Below are 28,000 nucleotides of genomic sequence, written 5' to 3'. Positions count from 1 at the left end.
TCTTTGGAAAGGGATAAATCAGAAAAAAGGTCAAAACAAAATGAAGAAAGCCTAAGGTTCATGTGGGATACCATCAAAAGGAATAACCTACATGTAATCGGAATTCCAGAACAGGAAGAGACAAATAAAACCACTGAGAAAACTGTCAAAGATTTGTTGGAAGAGAATTTTCCTGGTATGATGAAAGATGAGAAAATATTCATTCAGGAAGTCCAACGAACCCCAAACAAGACAGATCCCAAAAGAAAATCACCCAGACATATCATCATCAAGCTCACAAAAACCAAAGACAAAGAATCATGAGAGCAGCACGGGAAAAATGAAAAATTAACTACAAGGGGCAACCAATAAGACTAAGCTCGGATTTCTCAACAGAAACTATGCAGACGAGAAGACAATGGGATGGTATATATAAGACATTGAAAAATTTCCAACCAAGAATTATGTACCCAGCAAAACTGTCCCTCAAATTGCTGTTGTTTTTGTTACATGCCGTGAAGTCGAACCCAACTCAGAGACCCCTCCTTGGGTTTCTGAGGCGGTATCACTACAGAAGTAGATTGCCCAACCTTCTGAAGAGTAGCTGGTGGGTCAGGCACTCACTCATTTATACCAAGAAATTTGGAAGCCATGTGGCCAACCAACTGGAAGAGATCTCTATCTGTGCCCTCTCCAAAGAAGGGGGATCCAACGGAATTCGGAATTATCAAACCATACCATTAATATCATGTGCAAGTAAAATTTTGCTGAGCTTATCTCAAAAACAATTGCAGCATTACATCAACAGGGAGGTGCCAGGAATTCAAACCACATTCAGAAGAGGATGTGGAATGAGGGATATCATTGCCGATGTTAGATGGACCTTGGCTGAAAGTAAAGACTACCAGAAAGATGTTTACCTGTCTTTTATTGACTATGCAAAGGCATTCAACCGTGTGGATCAGAACCAATTTTGGGTAACATCATGAAGAGTGGGAATTCCAGAATACTTAATTGTGCTCATGAGAAACCTGTTCATACACCAAGAGGATGTTATTTTAACAGAACAAGGGGACAGTGAATGGTTTAAAATCAGTAAAGCTATGCAGCAGCTTTCCTTTCACCATACTTATTCAATCTGTATGCTGAGCAAATAATCCGAGAAGTCAGACTATGTGAAGAACACAGCATCAGGATTGGAGGAAGACTTATTAACAACCTGAGATATGAGATGACACCACCTTGCTTGCCGAAAGCAAAGAAGACTTAAAGCACTTACTGATGATCAAAGACTACAGCCTTCACTACGGATTACACCTCAACATAAAGAAAACAAAATCCTTATAACTGGACCAATAAGCAACATCACAAGAAACAGAGAAAAGCTTGAAGTTGTCAGGGATTTCACTTTACTTGGATCCAGTTGGATCCACAATCGACAACCATGTAGCAGTCAAGAAATCAGATGACATACTGCACTGGGCAAGTCACTTTGAAGACTAAGGTGGGTCTGAGCCAAGCCATGGTATTTCCAATCGTCTCACAGGCATTTGAAAGGTGGGCACCACAGAAGGAAGAGAGAGGAGCTGATGCATTTGAACTGTCGTGCTGGTGCAATACTGAAAATACCAGGGACTGCCAGAAGAAAGGAGAAATCTGTCTTTGGAGAAGTGCAGCCAGATTGCTCCTTAGTAGCAAGAACGGCCAGACTTCATCTCACCTACTTTGGTCATGTTGTCAGAAGCGACCAGTGCCTGGAGAAGGATATCAGGCTTGGTAAAGGAGAGAGTCAGCGAAAAGGGGGAAGACTGTCAACGAGATGGATTGACACAGTGGCTGTGACAATAGGCTCAAGCAAGGCAGGAGTTGTGAGGACAGGACAGGACCAGGCAGTGTTCCATTCTGTCATACACAGGGTTGCTGTGAGTCGGAGCTGACTCAATGGCACCTAACAACAACAGTTATCTCCATTTCATAAATGAGGAAACCATTCACCAAAGAGCCCAAGTAACTTGTCCAAGGCCATTCTGCTGGTGATTGGTGGAGGCAGGATTTGTTCTCAAGTTTGCCAAATGGTAAGACCACTACTTCTGGAGTCTGACTGAGGCACTGGTCCTGACCCTGTGACTGACTAGCTCAGAGCCCAGGAAGTTAATTAATGTCTATTGTTGTGTGCCACTGAGTTGATTCTTATTCACAGTGACCCTACAGGACAAAGTAGAACTGCCCCAAAGGGTTTCCAAGTTTGAAATCTTTATGGGAACAGACTGCCAAGTCTTTTCTCCAATGGTGTGACTGATGGGTTCAAACCACTGACCTCTGGGTTAGAAGCCAACTGTTTTAACCATTGTGCCACCAAAAAAAAAAAAAAAAAAAAAAAATTCACTGCTATAGAGTCCAGACTGTTATAGAGTCCAAACCCCCCACTGGGTTTCCAAGGCTGTAAATCTTTATGGAAGCAGACTGCCTCATCTTTCTTCAACAGAGTAGCTGGTGGGTTCGAACCACTGACCTTTTGGTTAGCAGCCAAATGCCTTAACCACTACACCACCAGAGGTCCTTATCGTGGCACCAGGGCTCCTTAACCTCTAGAAGCCTCAATTTCAACATCTTAAAATGGGACTAATAGAATCAACCACTGAATTACTTTAAAGATTAAAATAGATAATGAGGGTAAATTCTCAGTAAGTGCCTGACATGGAGTATGAGTTTATGAAATGCTGGCTACTAAATGTGCTATCTGCTATTTGAGCAAATAAATGCCCCCCTGTCTTTGAACCTGCACTAAGATCGGGCTGCAGATTTTCTCCGGGCGCTGCTCTTTCATTTCCAATTCCATCCCAATCTAAGTTTCCAACTCCTTCTAGTGACGTCACATAGCGTCCACATCAGCTATCAATCCCGGGTGGGTGGGGGGCGGTTAAGCACAGGCTGCAGGCTCCCCCCAGACTCTGTCCGAAGTCTCGGCCCCTGCCCTGGGAAAGGTGACCAAGGCTCATTCTCTAAGACTTACTGGACCGTCGGGGCCGGCTCTCGTTACCTGTTGTACATATCGGCCATCATCTCCACCTCCAGCTCGGCTGCCAGCTGTTGAGCCCTGAGCGGATCCATCTCAGCTCCGGCTCGGTGGAGGGGATCGCCGTGGATGGGATCCCCTTCCGGCCTCTTTATCCTGGGGGCAAAGATCACCGTCAGCGCCCAGCTCTCCCGTTCGTCCTCCTAGCCGGGGGGCCAGCTAAAGGATGTGGCGGGATCAGATCACAGGGAGTCGGACCTGGAAGGGTCCTCATAACTCTGTGAGCCCAAGTGCCCCACAACGGGAAGCATTGCCTCGCCCAAGGTCACACAGCACGTCAACGGCGGGGTTGGAAATTGAGCCCTGACGCCCTACGCCCGGTCTCTCGAAGTAAACTCTATTCAGACTGGACCGGAACACCCTAAAACAGCAAGACTGAATCTTACGGTCCCTGGAACGCAATTATACGCGGGACCCAGGCGCTCGGCCCCGGTCCAAGGGCCACACCTCATAAATAACCGCGCCATCTTCAGAGTTACTTAGGGGTCAGGGGGTCACAGGTCACTCACCTCGGCCTGGGGCCGGTCACAATGCCCCCCGTGTCTCCAACTTCAGGAAAACACTGGTAACTCTCCCAGTGCTGAGATACGCTAAACCAGCACGTGGGTCACTTCCGGGAGGGAAGTCCCGCCTCCTCTATGATCCGAAGTCTTTTCCGGAATGAAGTACCATCGAAGTGGAGCTGGGAAATCCGCTACCATAGAGAGGGAGCGGCCGGCTCCGACTGAAGGCGCTTTGTAAATGCTAGAGAGGACTCCAAAGTACCATAGAGGCGTGGGCTGGGTGCCGAACATCCACATCCTGCTTAGAATGCAAGTCTTTTGGGTTGTCACTGAGAGGTTTGATTTTATTGGTTCTGTAGGCTTAAGGCATTTGACTGCTAACCGGAAGGCTGGCGGATCAAACCCACAAGCCACTCCTGGGAAGGAAGGTTGGGCAATATACTTCCGTAGTGATACCGCCTGGGAAGCCCAAGGAGGGTTCGCTGTGAGTCGGATGAGACTCGAGGGCAGTGAGTTTGGTTTTCGGTTTTTTGGTAGGAGGGGGCGTTGTCGCCAGAACTCGGTGAGCCTCGCCCTCACCCTGCAGAGCAGAAACTGAGGGCAAACCAGGCGTGGACAAAGAAGAACGCCCCCAAATAGCGGTTCTCAGATTTGCTACACATTAAAATCGCCTGGGGGCGCTTTTTTAATGCCCGAAGCGCAGGCCACATTTCATGCCAATTGAATCAGAATCTCTGGGAGCAGGACCAGGCATCAGTGAATTTTTAAATTCCACACCTGACTCCTGTGTGCAGCCAAATTTGAGAACCGGCGCTCTAAGGAACATTTAGCAATCATGGCTGTGTACAGGTCGCTAAGCCTCGCTCTGAAGTTGTAAAGATAAGTGAGATACGGTTCCTGGTCGCAGAAAGACGAGACATGTTTAGAGTGTGTTTTCTTCAACTTTTGCTGGACGCCCCGAGCCCCAAAGGGATGAAGACACGTGCTTCCGGCTGCCACCGGGGTTTGCGTGAGAGAGGACGGGACCGGTGAACTCTTCATCTTTAAAGACATGACTGTATTCCTAGATGTGCACCCAACCGCACAAACCTCAGCCCCGTGATTTGCCACCCAATTTCCCCGTAAACTGTTTTAAAAATGCAAATAGACTACGGAATGATACCCTGCCCCGTGGAGAATGGAGCTTGTGTGGACAACGTAAACCCAGCCCTCTGTCCTTAGTCTACTGTGTGCTGAACATGTTACATGTATGGTTACCATGTTGTTGTTGTTATGTGCCGTGGAGTCTGACCGACGCATAGCGACCCCTCCTTGGGTTTCCGAGATGGTATCACTACAGAAGTAGATTGCCCAACCTTCCTTCTGAGGAGTGGCTGGTGGGTTTGAACCGCCAGCCTTCTGGTTAGCAGGCAAGTGCCTTAGCACTACGCTACCAGAGTTGGCTTCCCTAATTATCCAAGACAGTCTTGTTTTAAACAAACTGTGTCATTACTGCGGTGTGGATTTACCTTTGTCAACCAACCCTGTGCCCTGGCTTTTGTTTTATTTTTACCGAGGTATAACATTCATACGGTAAAGTGTGCAAAATACACTAATCCTGAAATTGATTAAAAATGTATACATTGTGGGACCACCACCCAGATCAGGATATAAAATACTTCCAGCATCCCAAAAGTTTCTCTCCTGCTCCTTCCCAGGCAATACACCCTGTCCTGCAGTTAACCACTATTCTGCGCGTGTCAGCATCAGGGTTGTCTCCCGGGAATTTCCTATAAATAAAATCATACATTACTTTCTCCTTTGTGACTGACTTTTTTAGCTCTGCATAGTATCTCAGATTTCATCCCTATTGTGCATATTTTTGTTACTGTCTAGTGTTTGTATGAATATACCACAATTCCTTTCTCTTGTTGATGAACATTTGGGTTGCCGTCAGTGTAATAGTTGCAATGAAGTTACCATGCATATGTTTTAGTGGGCATATTTTGCCCTGGTTTTTCTTTTGAAAGACAAAGTCAGTGTATTATGGAAGCTTAAGAAACTGCATGAACAAAGAGCATGCGTTCTTACAGAAAGAATCTGCCTCCTAGATGGGCTAGTTCCTGGGTGTTAATGAAAGAATAGATGAGGGCATTTGGGAAAGAATAGGAGTTGGAACTACAAAAGGCTTCCTGATGAAGGTGACAAATCTTATGGCTCCCTTTCCCACATGACAGTCCATATGACATATATGACATATATGATGTGTGTGGAAGGCTCTCGGGTGATTCCCTTACTTGGAGCATTCTTTTCTCCAAGCTAAACATTCCCAGTGTCATGAGACATGGTTTCCCCACCTTTTGCCTTTCTAGTCACATCCAGTCCACCAGTGGCCATCTTAATGTACTGTCTGTGTACGTAACTGACACATTATTGGTGCCTGGACACAAATATCTAGATCTGTATGGACATACCACCTCAAGTCTACCACCACCCTCTTCCCATCCTCCACTCCCTATTTCAATGAGTGGATTCTGAGATCAGATTGAACTTCATATATGTATATACGACTTTCAGTTTCTTGAGGTCATTTCAAATGCTTTACAATAAAATTGATACTTTTATCCTGAGGATCTGTATTTATTCGTTTACTGCCTATTTCCCCTGCTACACGTAAGTTCCAGGAGGGCAGACAATTTGTGACCTGGTTTTGTCTGTTTCATGTTGTGTCCACTGCTTTATCCCCAGCACATACTTGGTGCCCAAAAAACATCTGACCATTGAAAAAATGAATTGTCCAAGGAAAGTTTTTATAAGCAATGCAGTGGTTTGCTATTGTGCTCTTATGTGAGGATAATGTGTATCCTTAGGATAAAAGTACCTGCTACTAGTGATGAAGCAGCTGCAGGATTCAGATCCAGCAGAAAGCTTTGCCAGAGCTTTTCCATATGTTGGGAAGCAGACCACACCCTGAAGAAAACTCCCTTTCAACTGAATGACTGCTCATAGCAGATCCCATCATGGAGATAAATATACTATATCAGATCTCATTGTGGGAGATGACTCTGGTAGCATAGTGGCTAAGACACTTGCCTGCTAACCAGACGGCTGGTGGTTCAAACCCACCAGCCACTCCTCGGAAGGAAGGTTGGACAATCCTACTTCCGTAGTGATACTGCCTCGGAAACCCAAGGAGGGGTCGCTATGAGTCAGGTTTGACTTGACGGCACATAACAACAACAACAACAAACTACTGAGAATCATGGCCCAGCCAAGTTGACACACAACCTTAACTATCACAGAGAGCAAGCAAGAGAAAGAGGAATGGGAGAGCTCATCAACCAGCCATGGGCAGATAAGCTCTGGAAGAGTGAAGGAGACATCTTAATACTAGAGGCAACCCGAACCTGTTACTAGTGGGCAGGTCACTGGTGCCCAAACCTGGCTTCATGTTAACACCTCTCTTCAGCTCATCCCAGGCACAGGGCACCAAGTTCCTATTTCATATTTCTATTCATTCATTGAATATATATTTACTGAGCACCTAATGTGAACCAGGGAGCTCTAGTGGTGTAGTGCCTAAGGCTAACTCCTAAGACTGCTAACCAGAAGGCTGGCTGTTCAAACCCACCAGCCACTCCTCGGAAAGAAGATTGGGCAATCTACTTCCGTAGATACTGCCTTGGAAACCCAAGGAGGGGTTGCTATGAGTCACAATCAAATTGACTTGATGGCAGTGAGTTTTAGTGAGAGTATGAACCAGGCATTTTGCTAGGTCCTGGACACACAGCCGTGAGCATGGTATACTAACTCCCAGTGCATACAAACTTCTAATGAAACAGACAGATAAGAAATGAAAGGACCATTTTAGGTTGCAGTATCATGAAGAAGTAAACCAGGCTGAGAGGATGAAGAAACTGAAGGTAGTGATGGAGGCGGGGGGGCGGAGGTTCCTCTCCATCACCTGATCATGACAGACTTCTCCGAGGAAATGAAATTTGAGCTGACCCCAGAAGTATGAGAAGGAGTCATCCTTGCAATGAGCAGAGGAAAGAAGGTTCCAGTCCTGAGTCTGGAAAGGGATTGATTTATTTAAGGAACAGGAAGGAGGCCAGTATGGCTGAAGTGCTGGGGCCATAGGGGGAGGGAGTTGAGTGGAATCATGAGCTGGGAGCAGAGGTCTCCCCTGAGCACATTCACCAAAAGTGGTACCCACTGTGGATCATATGGCGTAGAGAGAAGCTAAAAATTGGGTTTGTGTGTGTGTGTGTATGTGAGCAAAATTTCAATTCAGTACAGCTGTTGTTGTTATGTGCTGACAAGTCGGACCTGACTCATAGCGACCCCTCCTTGGGTTTCCGAGGCAGTATCTCTACTGAAGTAGCTTGCCCCATCTTCCGTCTGAGGAGTGGCTGGTGGGTTAGCACTACGCCACCAGAGCTCCCTTCAGGACAGCAATATATTCATATCCACTGGGTCCCAGAGACTGCAGCTCAAAACAGAGCTCCGGAGTTTTCCATTTTCTCGACTCCAAGTGCATCCCTCAGCTTGTCCCACCGCGCTGCTCCTCTCTGTCCCCTCCCCCTCCCAATCTCTGTCCAGTGTGCGCCCCAAGACCCTCCCCGTCGTCTGGCAGCTGCCCCAGTCCCCCTGCTCCGCCCACCCTTCTGCAGCTGCTTTTGTCTCGGGAGGAGTAAAAGGGACCGTTCACAGGAGAATGGGGGTAACCCTGAGGGGAGCAGGGAGGGCCAGAGGCCTGGAGACCACGCTCCAAATGGCCCCTACAGATGGTTGTGGAGGTCCCCAGGGCTGGCAAGTCCCATTGGGAGGAAAGGTGACCACAGGATGGATATCATCGTGGGAGGGGCACGACGTGATTGAAAGGTGCCACCTGTCAAGGCTTCTGGAGAAATCTGAGCCTCCCAGGCCAGGGTACAGTGTTGTACCAACAGGGTAGTAAACAATGCTCTTCAGGGGCGGGGGACCTGAGCCTCAGGAGGTTGGGGGAAGGGAGGTTGGGGGAGGGGGACGGAGGAGCTGGGGGCTAGACGCTGCCTGGGCTTAAAGGCAGCCCGGGAGCCAGGCTGAGAAGTTGAAGGAGGCAGCCAGCTCTCAAGCCCAGGCAGTGGCCTTGTAGGTAGGAGAAGCCCGGGCCCTTTCTCAGTGTGCCTTCCCCAGCCTCCAACCCCAGCTCCTACCTTCTAATGGCCAGAGCCTTCATGCAGGTCCCCACAGTTGGACAAGCCCCGGGTCCTTTCTAATTCTCTTCACTGCTGTCTGCCAACTCCCTTTAGATCCCAGGGGCTAGGGACGCAGCTCTGGGGGGCTGGACCACCTGAGATCTTCTACAGGGCATCCTGCAGGTGGCCATGGACCAGGAGGCCCTCACAGGCGTGGAAGGGGCCTTGGCTGTCTCACCCGTCCAGCTGGGTTGGGAGACACACCCTAAGCAGCTGAGAATGGTCTCTCGAGGGGAAGGTCCCTAGCTGGGGTTGCGGGAGTGGACACCTCAGGGTCACTGGAGGCCAGACTGGTAGCAGCGGACGGTGGAGGCCTCAGCAGAACCATGCTGTGTGGCCTGTACTACTGGGGCTCTACCTCCCGCTGTGCCCAGAGAAACAGGAAGAGGGAGTGGGGAGCTGTCCTCTGTGTTGCTTGTGGTAGGGAGGCTTCCAGGGGTAGGAGGAAGGAGGAGGAAAGGGGGGTGTAAGTAGGGAAGGAGGAGGCCCCTGGGTGTTGCAAATGACTTGCTCTCAGACTACTAACCGAAAAGTTAGTGGCTGGAAACCACACAAAGGCACTGCTGAAGAAAGTCCTGCCAATCTGCTTCTGTAAAGATTACAGCCAAGGGGGGAAAAGAAGGGGAGAAACTTTCATGAAGGGACTACTGTGCTGACTGCCCTGCTCCCGCCAGAGGGGTGCCCCTCACTGGGGCCACTGAAGGGTCACTGAGCTGAGGAGCTGGGTGTGGAAGTCAGGAGACCTGGGTTTTGTATGGTTCAGCCATTTATTTATTGTCCTATGACTTTAGTTGTTGTTGTTGTTGTTGTTGTTGTTTGCCATCGAGTCAGCCCCGACTCATAGCGACCCCTCCTTGGGTTTCCGAGGCAGTATCACTACGGAAGTAGGATTGCCCAACCTTCCTTCCGAGGAGTGGCTGGTGGGTTTGAACCACCAGCCTTCTGGTTAGCAGTCAAGTGCTTTAGCCACTATGCTACCAGAGAGGCTTAAATGCTCCGAGTGTCAAATTTCTAATCTGTAAAATGGGGCCAGGAACACCTAGTCTACTTCTTTGAAACCCCTACAGAGCACAGTTCTGCTCTGAGGTTGCCATGAGTTGAAGGTGACTCACCAGTAACTGGAAGCAGCTATTCTGAACGGTTAGCGCGAGGACCGGCTGAGGTAAAATGGGCTCTGCAGAGTACGCTGTACACTGTGGAACTGTTACTGTTTGGTTGGGCTGTGTTGGTGTCCACCATTCTGAGGTAGGTCACTCCTCGTCTATCTCTGACAAGCCTGGAAGGTAGGAAGCTGAGGTGATGAAACAGGGTGGGTGGCTGAGAGAGATGTATGTCTGTGTGTGTGTGTGTGCGCACGCGTGGGCACCTGCCCCTTGTGTTGTGTGTAAATGGACAGAAATTTAGGAGAGGGAGAGATGGCTGGAGCACCCAGCCACATCAGCCAAGTACTGTCACACTCTGAGGTATAAAAAGGGTCTGTTATCATCTTCCTGGCATTCAGTTATCTCTGCTCGGTCTCACCAACTAAATGCCCTTGAGGCCAGGTCAGGATGTTACCCTGGGACAGGGCTGGGCTGAGAGCAGACCCACTCACTCCATAAGAGCTGATGCCGGCCACACTGAGACAGTGCACCCTTGTGCCAGGCGCTCCTCTAAACACCATGCATTTGCTTCCTTAATCCTCCAGCGCTCTAGATCTAGACCAACTCAGACACTGTCAGTGGGAACAGAGCCCGAGAAGACGTGTCAGGTCTCAGGTGAGTGGGTGAGTAAGTGGAAGGGCAGTTCCATGTCCTCCTGGCTCCCTGACTCCCTGCTAACGTGCATTTCATCCCCCAGGCTGATTTTTTTCTTACCTGAATACATTGCAGGACCTGCTGCACTACCAAGTGTGTCTTAGTTCTCTGGTGCGTCTATAACAGAAATACCACAGGTGGGTGGCTTTAACAAACAGAAGCTTATTTTCTCACAGTTAGGAGACTAATCCACTGCTGTCTTATTGATTCTGACTCAAAGCAACCCTACAGGGCAGAGTAGAACTGCCCCATAGGGCTTCCAGGGCTGCACACCTTTATGCAAGCAGACTGCCTCATCTTTCTCCCACAAGTCAGGAGGCTCGATGTCCAACGCCAGGGCACTAGCTCTAGGGGAAGACTCTGTCCCATCCGGGGCAAAAGCCTTGTCTCAGCTTCTCTAACTGGCCATCCTTGGAGGCTCTGTGATGGTAGACCAGTCTGCCGCTATCATCTTCAGATAGTGTCAGTCTTCCCTGTCTGCTTCCATACTTAATTGGCTGTTTTACTCCTCAAAGGTGATTTGTTTAAAATATACCCTACATTGATACTGCCTGATTAACATAACAGAGAAAACCCTGTTCCCCAATGGGAATACACCCACAGGCATGGGGGGTAGGATCCATATTTTGGGGGGACACAATTCAACCCGTAACAAAGGGACAGTCTGAGCAACTTCACAACCCCCAGCCTGTTTCTAAGAAATGGTATGGGTTCCAAGTCCAGGAACCCCAGAACTCTGATCTGGGGGCAGGAAGACCCGAGTGGACAGTGGGAACAGAGCCCTGTCTCTCGGCTTGTCCTCCTGCCTCCAGTCATCTGTCCCAATTACCCAGGTGCCCTGGGAACTGTCACCAAGAAAGATGGCACTGCCAAGCAGGAGGTATTTTTAGCCAGTGACGGGAGTGTACACATCTGGGTCCTTCTGAGTCACACCCTGAACCGTATTTGGGGATTGTTTGCTTTGTAACCAGAACCCCAAGCAGGGCAGGGGATGAAGGAGTGGCCCTGTCCCCCACACCCACCTGTTTGTGTAGATCCTACATAGTACACAGTCCTTGAATAGGAAATCCCGAGTATAGGTGTCCTGGCCCTCCCCTTCCCTGGGGCTGTTGGCGGGTCAGATTCCCAGCTGAGGTTGGGGAGAAAACATTTCCATTCTTCCCCAAAGGAACCTCTTCCCTGCCCAGGCCCACTGTTTCCCAAACCCAGGCTGGCCGAGCTGGCGGAACGCCAGCCACCAGCTGGCCAGTCTCCCGAATTTCAGGTACTGTTACACCACCACCGTGACTGAGCTGTATCTGTGCCACCTGGAGTCGAATTTCCTGATGTGTTCCTCTGAATTTGTTATTTCTAAGTTCAATAAATGCATTTTTAGAAAGACACTTTAGATCACTATTGGAAATGGGAACTCAGTATCATATACCAGAAATAGAAGGCAACTGTAACAATAAACACAATGGAATCAAAACTGTGTCATTAAATATATGGAGACACTCCTGCCTACCTTAGGCTCTGAGCCGAGGCTGGCTGTCTCCCTTAAAAAGGGAGAGTAGCAATTGCTCCACAGGCTCTGGTAGCATAGTGCCTAAGGTACTTGACTGCTAACCAGAAGGCTGGCGGTTCAAACCCACCAAGCCGCGGAAGAGCTGATGCCGGCCACACTGAGACAGTGCACCCTTGTGCCAGGCGCTCCTCCAAACACCTCGGAAGGAAGCTTGGGCAATCTACTCCCATAGTGATATTGCCTCGGAAACCCAAGGAGGGGTCGCTATGAGTCGGGGCCAACTCGATGGCACATAACAACAATAACAGCAATTTCTCCAGGGGTGTTAGAGGCACGCTAGTCCCACATTGTGACCGTCTGTAGGTTTAATCAAAGGTGCTCTGGTGATGCAGTGCTTAAGGCATTTGACTGGTAACCCACCAGCCGGCCTATGGAAGAAAGATGGAGCAATTGACTTCCATAAAGACAGAGCAGTTAAAGCATTTGGCTGCCAACCAAAGGGCGGCTCCATGGGAGAAAGATGAGGTGGTCTGTTTCCATGTATGTTTCTACAGCCTTGGAAACCCTGTGGGGCACTTCTACTCTGCCCTTTAGGGTTGCTATGAGTCAAAATTGACTCGATGGCAGTGGTTTGGTTTTGGTTTTTCAGTGGGTAACTGAACTTTTGGTTGGCAGCTGAGCACTTTAGCCACTGTGCCACCAGCTAGCTCTGGTTTACCAGAAGGAACGTGAAATCATTGGAAAGGCACTGTGTGACAGAACATTCTTTAAAGACAAAGCAAGTGCTAGCTTACACAGGGACTTAGGTAAACATTGCCCAACATCACATCAGTGTGGCCCAAACCTCCCTCTTGCAGGAAACCAGGGTTCTTCCCTTTGGTTTCACCCCAGGAAAAGTGGATGCTCAGTCACATGTCCAGGCGGGGAGAAGCCAGCACTCAGCCCCAGGCCTCCTGAGCCTGACCTTGCTCGCTGAGACAGGCATGACCAGGTCTGCGTGTCCTTTCTTTCTAGAGATGGAGCAGAAAGAAGGGAAGCCGTTGGAGGATGAGACCACTGTATCTCCAACCACAGAGAACCCTGGGGCCCTGGGAAATAGAGCCTCTACAGAGACAGAGGCCAATGGCGCAGCTGGGGAATCTGGTGAAGACAGGCCTCCAGATGGGGTAGGAAAGCCAGAAAACGCACCAGCTAAGGACAGCATCCCAGCGGAACTCCAGGGAGAAGCAGATGGGTTAGATGAGGTCCAGGTGAAATCCAAAGGGGAAGCCGAGCCTGAACCTAAAATGGAGGATGGTGGGAAGCAAGAGACCACAGAGGCCCCTCTGAACAAGACTGACAGGAAAGGAGAAACCAAATCTGAGCTCAAGGAGGCTGAGGGGAAAGAGGAGGCCACACTGGCCGAGGAGAAGCAGAAGGCTGAGGAGGAGGCCAAGCCCGAATCCAGGGAGAAAGCTGACGGGGATGACCAGGCCAGGGCTGAACCCAAGGAAGCTGACGGGAAGGAGGCCGCCATGATGACACCTCAGGGAGAGAGCGACAAGAGGGAGGAGGCCAAAGACGAACCCAAGGAGCAGGCAGGTGCAAAAGAGGCCAACACTGAAGCTCAGAAGGCAGCTTCTGAGGCTAAACCTGAACATCAGGAGCTTGATGGGAAAAAGGAGGCCGACAGTGATGCCAAAGAAGAGGTGAGTGAGGCAGAGGAGGAGGAGGAGGCCCCACAAAGGCGAAGCAGCCATGTCTCCTAAACCCAGGGAGCAAACCCTCCCTGCCTTACTCCCTTGGGAGAGTCCAGGCCTCCCCGGCTTTGACATCAGGCGACTGGGGTAGGGAAGGTAGGGCACAGGGATGAAGCACTGTGGCCTCAGGTCTCCTTCAGCTCTTTTGGAAGTTCTCACAAAGCCTGGGACATGTGCTTGTGAGACCATGGATCACAAGGACCATGTTTGTTCCAGGAGCATGGTGGTGCCAATGAAGAGCAGGACCAGCATGTGGAGATAGAACCAGAAGAAGGGGAAAGGGTGGTCCCCAGCTCCCCTGAGGAGTGGCCTGAGAGTCCCACCGAGGAGGGTCATGGCCTCAGCCCTGGTGAGTGAAAGCCCAGGGGCCCACAGGCACTGCAGGGGTAACCCTGTGGGAGTGGGAGGAGGAGGTGTGGAGAGCATGCCATGGTAGCCGCAGCCTCCCTCTTTCCCATTCCTTTCCTCCAGATGAGGTGGGCCCAGAAATAGAAGCTTCTGGAGAGACCAGTCCTTCTGCCAGGTAATGTCAACCTCCAGGGCTCCAGCACCAACTCCCCCTGCCACCTGCTTCCTTCAAAGTCTACCATCACCTCAGCCTGCCCCCAACCCCTTCAGCACCTGATCTGGTGATATTCCAGGATTCCTGCCCCCGCTCTGGGGCAGAGCCCAGAAAACCAAAGGAGCCAGAGGTAGAAGGGAGTGGAAGGACACCTGGTCTACCTACCACTCCACTGAGGCGTTCTCCTAGGAGCTCCGATCCCAGAAAACCAAAGGAGCCAGAGGTAGAAGGGAGTGGAAGGACACCTGGTCTACCTACCACTCCACTGAGGCGTTCTCCTAGGAGCTCCGATCTCGCAGCTCAGCCTGTTTCCATGGTGTTAGCATCACAATCTGACCATTCATGGTCAGAAAGCCTGAGTTTGGACAATGGCTCTGCTACTTACCTGCTGTGTGACCTTGGCCATATCACTTAGTCTCTTCTCATCTGTGAAGTGGGCATGATTATACCTACCTTATCAGATTATTCCGAGGTTTAAATGACAGAAGGTGTGTGAAGCACTTCAGTGTAGTGCCTGGTGCATGGTAGGTGCTGGGTAAAATGATAGCCTTCCTCTGGAACTCTATCAACTTTAGTCATTAGAAGAATCCTCCTTCATACTGAGCAGAAATCAAGCTCCTTGTCACTTACTTTCTTAGGGAAATGGTGATCCCATGTGTGCAGAACAGAACTATGCTCTACAGAGTTTTCATGGCTGTGGCCTTTCAGAAGCAGATCGCTAAGGTGTCTCTGGGTGGGTTCAAACGGCCAACCTTTCGGTTAATAGCCCAGCACTTAATTGTCTGTGCCACCCAGGAACTCCTAGGGAAAGATATTCCCTGAGCACTCATGCAACTGTGTGGCAGGCAAGCGGGAACCTTACATTCACTCACTCATGCAGCCCATAGAACCATTTTGTTTGATAGGTTTTCTTGTACCCATTTTACAGATGAGGAAGCTGAGGCTCAGAGAAGTGACATGACAGTCCCAAGATCAAACAGCAAATAAGAGTCAAAGGCAGAATTCAAACTCAGGTTGGCCCTCAGACTTGTCCTTGTTGTTGTGTGCCGTCGAGTCAGCCTCAACTCATAGCGACCCCTCCTTGGGTTTCCGAGATGGTACTTCCACAGAAGTAGATTGCCCAACCTTCCTTCCGAGGAGTGGCTGGTGGGTTTGAACTGCCAGCCTTCTGGTTAGCAGGCAAGTGCTTTAGGCACTATGCTACCAGAGCCCCCCAGACTTGTGCTAGTCTCTGCTCAATATCCCCACCAGCTTTTGGAGGTTAGGATGGGCTTCATCAGTCCTTCTCAAACTCCTCCCAGTGCCGGCTGCAGAATCAGTGTGTGCCAAGTGTGGGCGACACACCACACGTGCCCTTTAGACTCTGCCAAGACCCCCAGCCCCTCCCTGTACCAGCTAAAGGCTGCTCTCAGACCCCCTCTCCCTTATCTGGACCTTCCCACACAGTGAGTCGTCTCCTAGCGATGTGCCCCAGAGTCCCACGGAGGCACCTTCCCCGGGGGAGAAGAAGAAGGAGAAGGCCCCAGAGCGCAGGGTGTCAGCCCCTACTCGGCCCCGGGGGGCCCGTGCACAGAACCGCAAAGCCATTGTGGACAAGTTTGGCGGGTAGGACACTGGCCAGAGCTGGCTGGACTCTCGTTGGGAACGAGGGGAGGAGGAGGAGGCCCGAGGGGTGGTGGAAAGTGGAGGCCTGCCATCTGGGGCCAGCCTCCTTCCTGACCTGGCCCTCTCTGGTCTGGCCATCTACCTCCTTGCTCTCACAGGGCAGCCTCGGGCCCTACGGCCCTGTTCCGGAACACAAAGGCAGCAGGGGCAGCCATTGGTGGGGTGAAAAACATGCTTTTGGAGTGGTGCCGGGCCATGACAAGGAAATACGAGGTTGGTGAGGGACCCTTCCCAGGGCAGCAGTGCCAGGAGGGTCAGAGTGGGGCGAAGCCTAGAGGGTGGGAGGGTGGGAAGGGGGCCAAGCCCTCCCTCCCCGAGGCCCTCCGACCAGAGGCTCACCGGGACCCCTCTGTGCTCTGCCAACCCACGCATTGCCCGCAGCACGTGGATATCCAGAACTTCTCCTCAAGCTGGAGCAGTGGTATGGCCTTCTGTGCCCTCATCCACAAGTTCTTCCCTGACGCCTTCGACTACTCTGAGCTGGACCCCACACAACGCCGGCACAACTTCACCTTGGCCTTTTCCACTGCAGAGTAAGCCAAGGGGTGGCAGGGGGGGATGGGAGTCCACGGCAGCCCGCGGTGAGGGCTGGCTTCACAGGGCTTGAAAGTGGAGTCGGCAGACTGATACGGCAGCTACACATCCATTGGTCCAGCTAAAATCTGTGAGCACCAGCAGGCCCTGGGGATATAGCAGTGGGAGAAACAGGCAAAATCCCTGCTCTCTGCTGGCTTATGTTGTAAAGGAAGGCACAGATCATAAACGCCCACAGGTCAGGGTGGTCAAGTTGACTCCGACTCACGGTGATCCCATATGTGGTGGAAGAAAACTGTGCTCTCGGGCCTGTTCAATGGCTGAGTTTTTGGAAGCAGATGGCCAGGCCTTTCTTCCAAGGTGCCTCTGCGTAGGCTTGAACCTCCAACCTTTTGGTTAGCGGCTGAGTGCTTAACTGTTTGCACCACCCAGGAATTCCAAACACAAATCGGTATTACATATGACGTCAGCTGGTGATAGGTGCTATGAAGGAAAATCAGGCAAAGGAACGAATAGAAGAGAGGCCAGCCTACTGCTTTGGGTAGGGTGGTTACAGAGGTTTGGGGTCGGCTTCTGACTGCCATTTGTTAGCTGTGTGATCTTGGGCAGGCCCTCTTCCCTTCTGTGCCTCCATATTCGAATCTCTGACATGGGGATGATGGTTCCTCTTTTTGGAGGCTATTGTGAAAATCCTCCGAAGGAAGATGGGGCAATCTACTTCCTCCGTAGTGATACTGCCTTGGAAACCCGAGGAGGGGTCACTATGAGTCAAGTCCAACTCGACAGCACATTAACAACATTATGAAAATTAAGTAAAATAATTAAGTACAGCCACCACCAAAGTATGTAATCCACAGTAAATCCAAAACTCAGTGTCATCCAATTGATTCCAACTCATAATGACCCTATAGGGCAGAATAGAACTGTCCTGTAGGGTTTCCAAGGCTGTAAATCTTTACAGAAGCAGACCGCCTCATCTTTGACTCATGGAGCAGCTGGTGGGTTCAAACCACTGACCTTCTGATTAGCAGCCCAATACTTTAACCACAGTGCCACCAGAACTCCCTAACTCACATTGCTGTTGTTGTTGCTATGTGCCATCCAGTCGGATTCGATGACCCCCCCTTGGGTTTCTGAGGTGGTATCATTACGGAAGTAGACTGCCCAACCTTCATCTGAGGAATGGCTGGTGGGTTTGAACCGCCAGCCTTCTGGTTAGCAGTCAAGTGCCTTAGGCACTATACTACCAGAACTCTTTAACCACATTAAGCACTTCTAAAACATTTTCAGGGAGCTCTGGTAGCATAGTGGCTAAGGCACTTGACTGCTAACTAGAAGGCTGGCGGTTCAAATCCACCAGCCACTCCTCGGAAGGAAGATGGGGCAATCTACTTCCGTAGTGATACTGCCACAGAAACCCAAGGAGGGGTCGCTATGAGTCGGGTCCGACTCGATGGCACATAACAACAACAACAACAAAACATTTTCACTGCTGTTAAATTATAAGCAATGATGCCACAGTTATGGGTAGTACAAAATGGTTCGTTGTGACAATTAAGTGTGAGAAATAAGGGGGCCCCTGCCACAGCCATGACACGTCACTGCCTCTGTTCCATGGAGTCCTGGGATAAGAGGAGGGAGCAGTTGGGGGGGGGGGGCTTCTGGAGCCCCAGGGGACTTGATCAAATGTGCTGCTGGTGAGAGTCCTCTGATCCCGGTCTCCGTGGGAACGAAGTTTGCCTCGCCCGTGTACGGGACGGCACCTCAGCTGGCACCCAGGAGCTGGCCACTGCACTGGCTGTGGGGTGCCTGTCTCATTTTTTGAAACCCTCCAGGCTGCACTCCTCCCCCGGCCCCTAGGCCAGGCCAGCTTAGGTTTCAGGCCAGCTGTCTCTGCCCAGCAGAGAATTTCCACTGGGACCCTGGTTTCTCCCATTGCCAGCACCCACCAGGACTGCTGAGACTCGGCTTCCAAATATGGGTGTCAGAGGGGCCACACAGCCCCGGGGTCAAGTACCAGTTGTGCCACTCAGGTTGACCTTGGGCAAGTCAGCAAGACATTGAGTCTCCAGTTCTCCTTCTGCTGTTGAAGGTGGAAAGAGAAGTAAATGAGACCATTCGAGAAGCATCTGGCACAAAACGTGCACCTGGGAGTGAGGCCCTGACGTGGTTAGCTCTGCTTACCGGCCTCAGCAAAGCCAGGAGGAGCACGAAGCCCCAGAGCCCACCTGGAAGGATTAATGTTAAACACAGGAAGAGAACTTGTGCCAAGTTCCATGCAGCTCCTCAAAGACACCAAGACACCTCAGGGCCTTTGGTTGTGCTATTCAGTCTGCCCGGAATCCTCTTCCGAAAGACATGCACAGATAACTCCCTCTCTCCCGAGGCTTCCCTAAGCATCCTATTAAAGAACAGCAGCCCCCTCTCTAACACAGGAACACCCCCCGTGTCTTAGTTTTCTAATGCTGCTATAACAGAAATACCAAAAGTGGATGGCTTTACCAAACAGAAATTTATTATCTCGCAGTTTAGGAGGCCAGAAGTCTGAGTTCAGAGAGCCAACTCTAGGCAAGTCTTCCTTTTTCTGTGTCTCTTGGTCCTGGGAAGATGCCGGCACAGGGACTCTGGGTCCAAAGGGCACACCCCACTCCTGGCCTTTCTTTCTTGGTGGTAGTCGGCCCAGTCTCTACTCCTTCTCTCCCCTTTTATCTATTGTAAGAGAAAAGCTGTTGCAGGCCACACCCCTTGGAAACTCCCCTTCAGTCCCAATCAGGCTGCAATGGGATTAAGGGGTTGCGCCCCACCCTAAGCCTTTTACAACTGATCAGCTTATCATGTCGTGGGGAATCATTACCGCCAAACCACCGAAAGTCATGGCCCAGCCAAACTGACACATATTTTGGGGGGGACACAATTCAATCCATGACATTGAAAAGCCCTGTAGCAGATGGCTTTACTGGGGGAGAGTCCCCAGGTGAGGCAGATGGTTAAGAGCTTGACTAATAGCCAAAAGGTTGGTGGTTCGAACCCACCCAGAGGCATCTTGGAAGACAGGCCTGGTGATCTGCTTCCCAAAGGTCACAGCCTGGGAAACCCAGTGGAGCCCAGTTCTGCTCGGCCCTTGGGGGTCGCCATGAGTCAGACTCGGCTCAACAGCATTTACACTTACAGAGGACTTCACCGGCAAATTCTACCAAACATTACAGAAGATAATCCTCCTTAAACTTTCCCCAAGAATAAAAGAGGAGGGAACACTTCCTAACTCATTCTACGAAGTTAGCATCACCCTGATACCAACAGCAGACAGAGACACAAGAAAACTACAGACCATTATCCCTTATAAGTACAGATGCAAAAATCCCCAACAAAATACCAGCAAACCAAATCCAAAAGAATATTAAAAGGATTATACATCATGACCAAGTAGGATTTATGCCAGGAATGCAAGGGTGGCTTGACATCAGAAAAGCAATCAGTGTAAGAAAGACACTAGTAGAACAATTTTAAATGTCCCATATGCTGTGAAAGCTGGACCATGAATAAAGAAGGCTGAAGACTTGATGCCTTTGAATTATGGTGCTGGCAAAGAAGACTGAATATACCATGGGCTGCCAGAAGAATGAACAAATCTGCTGCGGAGAAAGTACAGCCAGATTGCTCCTTGGAAGCAAGGATGGTGAGACTTCATCTCACGTATTTTGCACACATTATCAGGAGGGAATGAGGGAATGGTCCCTGGAGAAGACCATTGTGCTTGGTAAAGTAGAGGGTCAGCGCCAAAGGGGAAACCGTCAACAAGATGAACTGACACAGTGGGCTCCAAACACAGCAGTGACTATGAGGATGGGGCAGACTGGGCAGCGTCTGGTTTTCTGTTGTACACAGAACTGCTATGAGTCGGAACCAACTCAGCGGCACCTAACAACAGCAGCAGGACGGAGGAAAAGATCACATGACCATCTTCATTGAGACAGAAAAGGAACATACCTGGCACTCCCTGTCTCCCTTCCCTGCCTTACTTTTCTCTCACCCTCGGCTGGACTGGCTGGCTTGTGTTTGTTTACTCTCTGTCTCCTACCACAAGAATGTCAGTGCCAAGAGTAGGGAAGTTTGGTTTTGTTCCCTGCTGAATTCCCAGAATGTCTGGTCCATACTGTTGTTGTTGGATGTCACTGAGTTGATTTCAACTCATACCGACCCCTATGCCAGAGCAGAAGTGCCCCACAGGGTTTTCTAGGCTGTAATCTTTATGGAAGCAGGTCACTAGGTCCTTCTTCCGCAGAGCTGCTGGGTAAGCTCGAACCACCAATCTTTCGGTTAGCAGGTGAGCTCTTAGCCATTGCAACACCAAGCCTCCTTTGGTACACAGCAGACCCTTCACAAATATGCATAGATGAATGAATGAATCCCGGAGGCGTTGCAGCAGCGAACCAGCACTCTGGCTGACACTGGATGTCTGTCCTTTACATTTATCCTGAGAAACGTGGTCTAAGAGGTCCCTGGTTCAGAAGACAGCTGCCTGTGGAAGGGGTGGGCCAAGGTAGAAGCAAACCAGAGGGTCCTGCTCCCATGGGAGATGGACAGTGCAATGAAAACATGGCCTTTAGAGTCAGACCAGGCTGGTTATGAGTCTCGACTCTGTGGGGACCTCAGTCATCTCATCTGGGTAATGGGATGGTTGGCCTAGAGGATCTCCCAGCTCCAACATACATCATTCCATGGCTTTCTTCCTCATTGGGCTGGCTCACACCTTCCCTTGGCGCCACATCCTTCACCTTTGACCTCTGCTCCCCACCCACCTCTGCCTCGCAGGAAACTGGCCGACTGTGCCCAGCTGCTGGAGGTGGATGACATGGTACGCCTGGCAGTGCCTGACTCCAAGTGTGTCTATACCTACATCCAGGAGTTGTACCGCAGTCTCGTCCAGAAGGGACTGGTGAAGACCAAGAAGAAATGAAGTGCTGATTTACCCCGTGTGCGGAGGCTGACCAGCCCACAGCCCCAAAGCTCAGGGAGAGCACAGAGCCAAGCTTGGGCAAGGGCAGGTATACCAGTCTGACCTGCATTAAAAGGACTTTTGTAAAATCCCGCCTGGTCCCTCCATGCTCCCTCCCTACCCACTGGGAACCTGTCTTTTCTGAGATGACACATCCCAATTGCAGGAGTTGGTTTCCTCAGCCGTCACCTGGTGCATTCTTCTCAACAATTGTCCAAGGTGTTTGGAAGGACAATAGACCAGTGGGTGTGAGTTGGACACTGGGTGTTGGACAGATCTGGGTCCCATCAGTAGCCAGCTGTGGGGCCTTGGGCAAGTGGGTTAACCTCTCTGAGCCTCACTTGACAGTTCTAGAAGGGGATGGTAAGAGTTCCAATCTCGTGGAGGTGTTATGAAGATTAAACAAGAAAATGTGATAATGGGCCAAACTGTTCACTAAGTGGTGGCCAGAACAAAAACACAACAAAAACCCCAAACCTTACAGTTCAAGTCTCAGAGTTGCGTTTCTCCATCCCGTCTCCCTTTCCACTTTCCATCCCTCTCCCAGGTACGGTCTCCAGGGGAGGGGTAAGTAGAAGCTTCTCTAGCAATCTCACCCACACTGAGATGGCAGGGCCTGCAGTGGTTCCCTTCACTTGAAAACAATCAAGCCCACTGCCATTGAGTCGATCCCGACTCATAGCAACCCCCACTGGGTTTAGAGGTGGTAAATCTTTATGGAAGTAGACTGTCCAGTCTTGCTTCCATGGAGAGGCTGGTGGGTTTGAACCACCAACCTTCTGGTTGGCAGTCAGATGCCTTAGTCACTGTGCTACCAGAGCTCCTTCCTTCACTTGAAGATACCCCATATTCTGTCTCTTGAAAGCCAGCGACTTCCAGTAGCTTCCAACAATGACAACCAGAAAGTTCTTCCTTCAGTTTAAGTTAATCCCTCAGACAACAGTGGAAGTTCTGGTCCGTTTGTGTTTTTCCATTGCTTGTTGGAGATGAACCTTGGTCCTGATGATAACTTCCTGCTGACGATCCTGTCTGCTTTATCAGCCTTTTGGAGCATGGTGCTGGTAAGAGCAGCTTGCGTGTGTAGGTGGGGAAACCGTCAGCTTGGCCCAGTGCAGAAGGTGTGGACTCTGCACTGCTTGGCAGTGTGTTGTGGTTGCTGTGTTCCATGCAGTCGATTCCAACTCACAGCAACCTGTATGACAAGGTAGACCTGCCCCATAGGGTTTCCTGGGCTGGAGTCTTTATGGAAGCTGGTGGGTTTGAACCGCCAGCCTTTTATGGAAGCAGATCACATCTTTTCTCCCACAGAATTGCTGGTGGGTTTGAATAGTAACCGTTTGGTTAGCTGCCAAGCGCTTAACCATGACACCACCAGAGCACCTTGCTCAGCAGTGTGGACCCGGGCAATCCACTGCAGGCCTCTGAGCCTCAACTGCCTTATCTATAAAGTGGGGATGTTACCTGTGGACCATTTGAAGGACCCTCTGGACCAGGATGGCTCATTCTACTGTAGCTAGCTTTCTGGACAGTGTGTTCGGTTTATGAGGTTCAAGGCCACACAAGCTGTCAGCCCATGGGAAGCAGGGCTACTCCACTTTTATTAGACGGCAGTGAAGTCCTCCCTCCCTGTCTTTGCTTGCCCTCCAATGAAAGCATCCCACCCGCTAATGAAGACTCATCCAGCCTGGAAACTTCATGGGGACGTTCATGGCTGTGCAGTTCTGTGGGTTTCCAAGGCTGCCTTTGGGAGGGGTGTTGCTGAGGCCTGAGGCCTGGCCCCAAACAATGGCAACCTAATGGGATAGCAAGTGGGTTCTGAAAGCAATAGTCAGATTTCTGGGATGGAAGTGAGATTCTCTAGTTTGTGGGACATCTGTGGAAAAGGTTTAGCACATACATATGAACAGGTCTGTCATTAGTCTGGTGGACTGCAGTCACTCAGTCACAAACCATTCCATCGTAAATATGACTCCCTCTGCACACCCTGCCTCCCACCCATCTCCCCTACTTCTCCAGCCCCCTCATAATGCCTGGGTTCCAGGAGGATGCTAGTGGGCTGCTGGGCTCATTTCTGGCACCTGGCTTGGACCCATCTCTCCAAAGCAGAGGGACCATGTGACAGCAGGATTGCCACCTCACAGAGGGCTAGAGAAGGACTGGCCTGCACCTCTGCAAACCTCAACTCTCCTGGCACTGGGGGCAGGAAAGGGAGCGGGGAGGGACACACCTGTGGCCAGGTGAGTCTGGGAGTGAGTCGACACATCACATACGCACCCGGGACCCCTTACCCCACTCCAAACAAACTAATGACTAACCACCTAGGGAAGAAAGAATGGGCACAGAACGAGCCACAGAGGGCCCTGACCCCGAGTCCATGAGGTGTGTCCATCCACCAGGCCGACGGGACGCAGCCGCAGGGGGGCTGGACCTGGTTTAGGTGGGCCGCTCTACTCCAAAGCGGAGGGTGAACTCTCTGGCATTCTTGTTGAACTGCTCCGGGTCCTGTGCTAGCAGGTCAGCAAGTTCAATCCGCAGGGGCTGCCCCAGCTGAGGTCTGTTCACCAGCACGCTGAGGGCCTCCAAGACTGGGAAGAGAAGTCAGATTAGGACATCAGCGTGGAGGGAGAAACTCCAGGAAAGGCGGCTACAGCTGCCCACCCCCAGGTCCCCATCCTCACCCCTGGGGGGTCCCCAAGAAGGCTCATCTCATAGGATGACCCTTGTTATCGCTGCTGTCAAGTCCATCCCCTGGTGACCCCATCCGTGCAGAGCTGAACTGCGCTCCAGGGGGTTTTCGTGGCCATGCACTTTCAGAAGCAGGTCTCCAGGCCTTACTTCTGAAGCCCCTGTGGGTGGGTTCAAACAGCTAACCTATCCACTGATAGCTGGGCGCTTAATTGTCAGGCCATCCAGGGGCTCCTAGAGAAACATGAACCAAACGACTACCATTAAATTGATTCCTACTCATAGCGACCCTATAGGACAGAGTAAAACTGCCTCACAGAGTTTCCAAGGCTATACATTTGTACAAAAGCAGATTGTCTCATCTTTTTCCCACAGAATGGTGGCTAGTGGGTTTGAACCACCAACCTTTTGGTTGGCAGCCAAATGCTTTAACCACTGCACCACCAGAGCTCCTTAGGATGAGTCCACAACCAACCAAATGCCCCATTTGTTCTTTGGCTGATGATTCCTGAAGGCTTGACTGGTTCTACCAGTGGTTTTCAAACTATGGCTTCCGAGAAGACGCCCATGATGGGGGTAGATGAGCTCAGGAAGGTTTCTGGGTCCTGCCCTGATTTCAAAAAGGACAGCTCTGTCTTTTCTGTTTCATGTTAGGATTCCAAATAAGTTCTTACTTGGGAAAAAGCACCGTATGGCTAAAGACTGAAAAGCACCACTGGCCCAGTGGCGTTGAAACTTTCACAGGCACTTGTGGAAAAGTGGCGAAGGCAGAGGCCCGTCCCCTGGGCATGCACACATAAACGAGTGTGCAAACATACCATTCTGAGCCAAGAGTGTGTCACAGATGCCCTGAAGCTCATCCAAGCCGGGATGTGCAGGGATCCTGAGTTAGGAATGGCTGAACTGGTTCTGAGCAGGACAGATTAAACCCACAGCCTCTAGTGTTGCACTGCCCAATACAGTTGTTGTTGTTGTGTGCCATCGAGTCAGACCTGACTCATAGCAACCCCTCCTTGGGTTTCTGAGGCAGTATCATTACGGAAGTAGATTGCCCCATCTTCCTTCCGAGGAGTGGCTGGTGGGTTTGAACTGCCAGCCTTCTGGTTAGCAGTCAAGTGCCATAGGCACCCTACTACCACAGCTCCTTCCCAATACAGCAGCCACTAGTCATTATCTACCAAACCAGACTCACTGCCGTGGAGTCGGATCTGACTCATAGTGACCCCTCCTTGGGTTTCCGAGATGGTATCACTACAGAAGTAGATTGTCCAGTCTTCCTTCCAAGGAGTGGCTGGTGGGTTTGAACCGCCAGCCTTCTGGTTAGCAGTCAAGTGCCTTAAGCACTACACTACCAGAGCTCCCGCCCAATACAGTAGCCACTAGTCATTATCTACCAAACCAGACTCACTGCCATGGAGTCAGATCTGACTCACAGCGACCCTTCCTTGGGTTTCTGAGATGGTATCACTACAGAAGTAGATTGCCCAGTCTTCCTTCCAAGGAGTGGCTGGTGGGATTGAACTGCCAGCCTTCTGGTTAGCAGTCAAATGCCTTATGTACTACACCACCAGAGCTCCCCTAGCCATTATAGAGCTGTCCACATGTAAATTAATTGAAAATTAAGTACACTTTAAAATTTATTTCAAGTTTTGATCAAGGACCCAACAGATGGATCTTGATCAAAAGGAGGCGAAGCATGAAACAAAACTTCAAACTCATGTGGAAACTAGACTTACTGGATCCATTGAGACTGGAAGACACCCAAATGTAGTATCTGGAAATAATCTTTAAATCTTGAACAGAAACTTCTCCAAGAAGCCACAGTTAAACTGAACAATAGTCCAATGAATGAAGAGTGTCTCAAGCACAGTGCTCTTATAAAAAATTATCTATATGAGTGTAAAGTGACAACGTTAGTCTAAAGCAAAGATGAAGACTGTAAGGTTAATGGTGATGAAACAATATGGCAGAGAGAGAGTGGTGACACAATGGGAAGTCTGTGACCAATGTTACTGAACTATTCATGTAGAAACTGTGAAATACTGCCACCAAAACTAAATAATTCTAAAAATCTTTAGTTCAGCCAGACACAAAGAAGAAATACTGTAAGATTCCACTATATGAGATATCTTGCATAGGAATCCATCAGGACAACAGAAGATTAGGGATTACCATGATAGGAGAAGAGGGGATGGGAAAAATGTGGTCAGTGTCCACTTAAAATAATGAACTTCAATAACCAAATAAAGTGTGGGCCTTAGTTAGGTCCTGAGTTATAAACCAAAGACAACAAGCATCACTCAAGAAAAGAAAGGAAAAAAGACAACCAGGAAAATGTAAACAATTTGATACCAAAGAATTACTCATTTAAAAACTAAGCATACACATAGAAATCAATGTTCTTTAGTGGTTACTAGAGATGGGAGCAGCATCACAATAAACGGAGAGAAGATTAGATCCACAATCAACACCCACAATCAACAGAAGCAGCAGCCAAGAAATCAGATGACTTACTGCACTGGGCAAATCTGCCTCAAAAGATCTCTTTAAGAAGGGGAAGGTACCAAATGTGAGTGATCAACATGGTGGCACTGAGGAAGAGGAAGACATAGAGAGGCACACTGGAGGTACAGACAACAAAGAGGAACCTTTTTGCACATACAGTATTGCATTGTCAGTGAAGGCAAACAAGGGTATACGGGTTGATAGATGGGTGGACAGGCTGAACTATTAGGCATGTCTATGCAGGGGGGGTATGCCCAAGACCATGTATAGAGTTGGCATACAATGATTCTACAAGTGTATTCATATGTTTTATAAGAATTCCCAGGTATATAGTAGAGCTGAAAAGGGACAAGGCTGTAGTCACTGCTTGGTCACAGCCAGCTACCCAGAAGGAGAGAGTAGTTGGACCTGTGGGCTTGGGACCATAGTCTCAGGCGACATCAAGCTCAATCAGCATACCATACTACACAAAACATTGTTCCACATCCTACTTTGGCAAGTAGCGACTGGGTTCTTAAAAGCTTGCAAGCAGTCGTCTAGATACAACAATGGGTCTTTCCTCAACCAGACCAAAGAAAAATGAAGAAAACCAAAGATTCATGGAAATAATTAATCCAAGTGATTGGTACACCATGCAATCCTCAGCCTATATGAGTATGAGAACAGAACTAGATGTAGCCTGGCTATCACTGTCGAACACTCAGAGGGGGATTGTGTGGGGGATCCTTGATGCAGTGGGAGAGCAATGTGGAACAAAACTCAAAATCTTTAAAAGAAAGAAAGAGAGACCAGGTTTGCTGGTCTGACAGAGCCTGATGGAGCCACTGAGATTGTGGCCCCTGGCTGCCCTTCAGGTCTGGAGTTGGGCCCACTCCTATGGCTTCCAGCCAGGTAGAGATTGGGCATATTAGCTGAACATTTACATTAGACAGATACACTCCTTGGAGAGCACAATCATGGGAGAATAGAGGGGCTATGTGTGCGTGGGGGCACAGCTCGGGGGGGGCAGGAGTGTGTGAAGGGAAGGACACAAGGAAGAAGTGACTATGGAGAGGAAGTGGGAGGGGAGTTATTTGCATTGTGGGAAATTGTAGTCAGTGTCATGAGACAAGGTGTTTGTGAGCTGCTATATGGAGGGTGAGGAGCTCTGGTAGCATAGTGGCTAAGACACTTGCCTGCTAACCAGACGGCTGGCGGTTCAAACCCACCAGCCACTCCTCGGAAGGAAGGTTGGGCA

The 28,000-nt window shown here is 50.1% G+C and overlaps 2 protein-coding genes across 2 annotated transcripts in view; one reads left to right on the top strand and one right to left on the bottom strand.

Annotated features, from left to right (window-relative positions):
* The first annotated feature begins 13,093 nt into the window (after positions 1-13,093).
* Positions 13,094-21,534, top strand: SMTNL1 (smoothelin like 1). Its single transcript, XM_007953864.1, has 7 exons — positions 13,094-13,816; positions 14,033-14,165; positions 14,288-14,339; positions 15,825-15,983; positions 16,142-16,256; positions 16,425-16,576; positions 21,390-21,534. The coding sequence occupies exons 1-7, from the start codon at positions 13,094-13,096 to the stop codon at positions 21,532-21,534; spliced, it is 1,479 nt and encodes a 492-aa protein (XP_007952055.1).
* Positions 21,535-24,006: 2,472 nt separating this feature from the next.
* The window catches only part of UBE2L6 (ubiquitin conjugating enzyme E2 L6), a 17,971-nt gene continuing 13,977 nt past the window's right edge, over positions 24,007-28,000 (bottom strand). The window contains exon 4 of the mRNA XM_007953862.1: positions 24,007-24,158. Coding sequence (XP_007952053.1) covers positions 24,007-24,158 — 152 coding nt within the window. The remainder of the gene's footprint in view (positions 24,159-28,000) is intronic.

Source organism: Orycteropus afer, unplaced genomic scaffold (assembly GCF_000298275.1).
Source record: "Orycteropus afer afer isolate SDZICR_OR568_19922 unplaced genomic scaffold, OryAfe1.0 scaffold00419, whole genome shotgun sequence".
In the NCBI taxonomy this organism is placed as follows: Eukaryota; Metazoa; Chordata; class Mammalia; order Tubulidentata; family Orycteropodidae; genus Orycteropus; species Orycteropus afer.
This window is presented reverse-complemented; position numbering and strand designations above follow the sequence as displayed.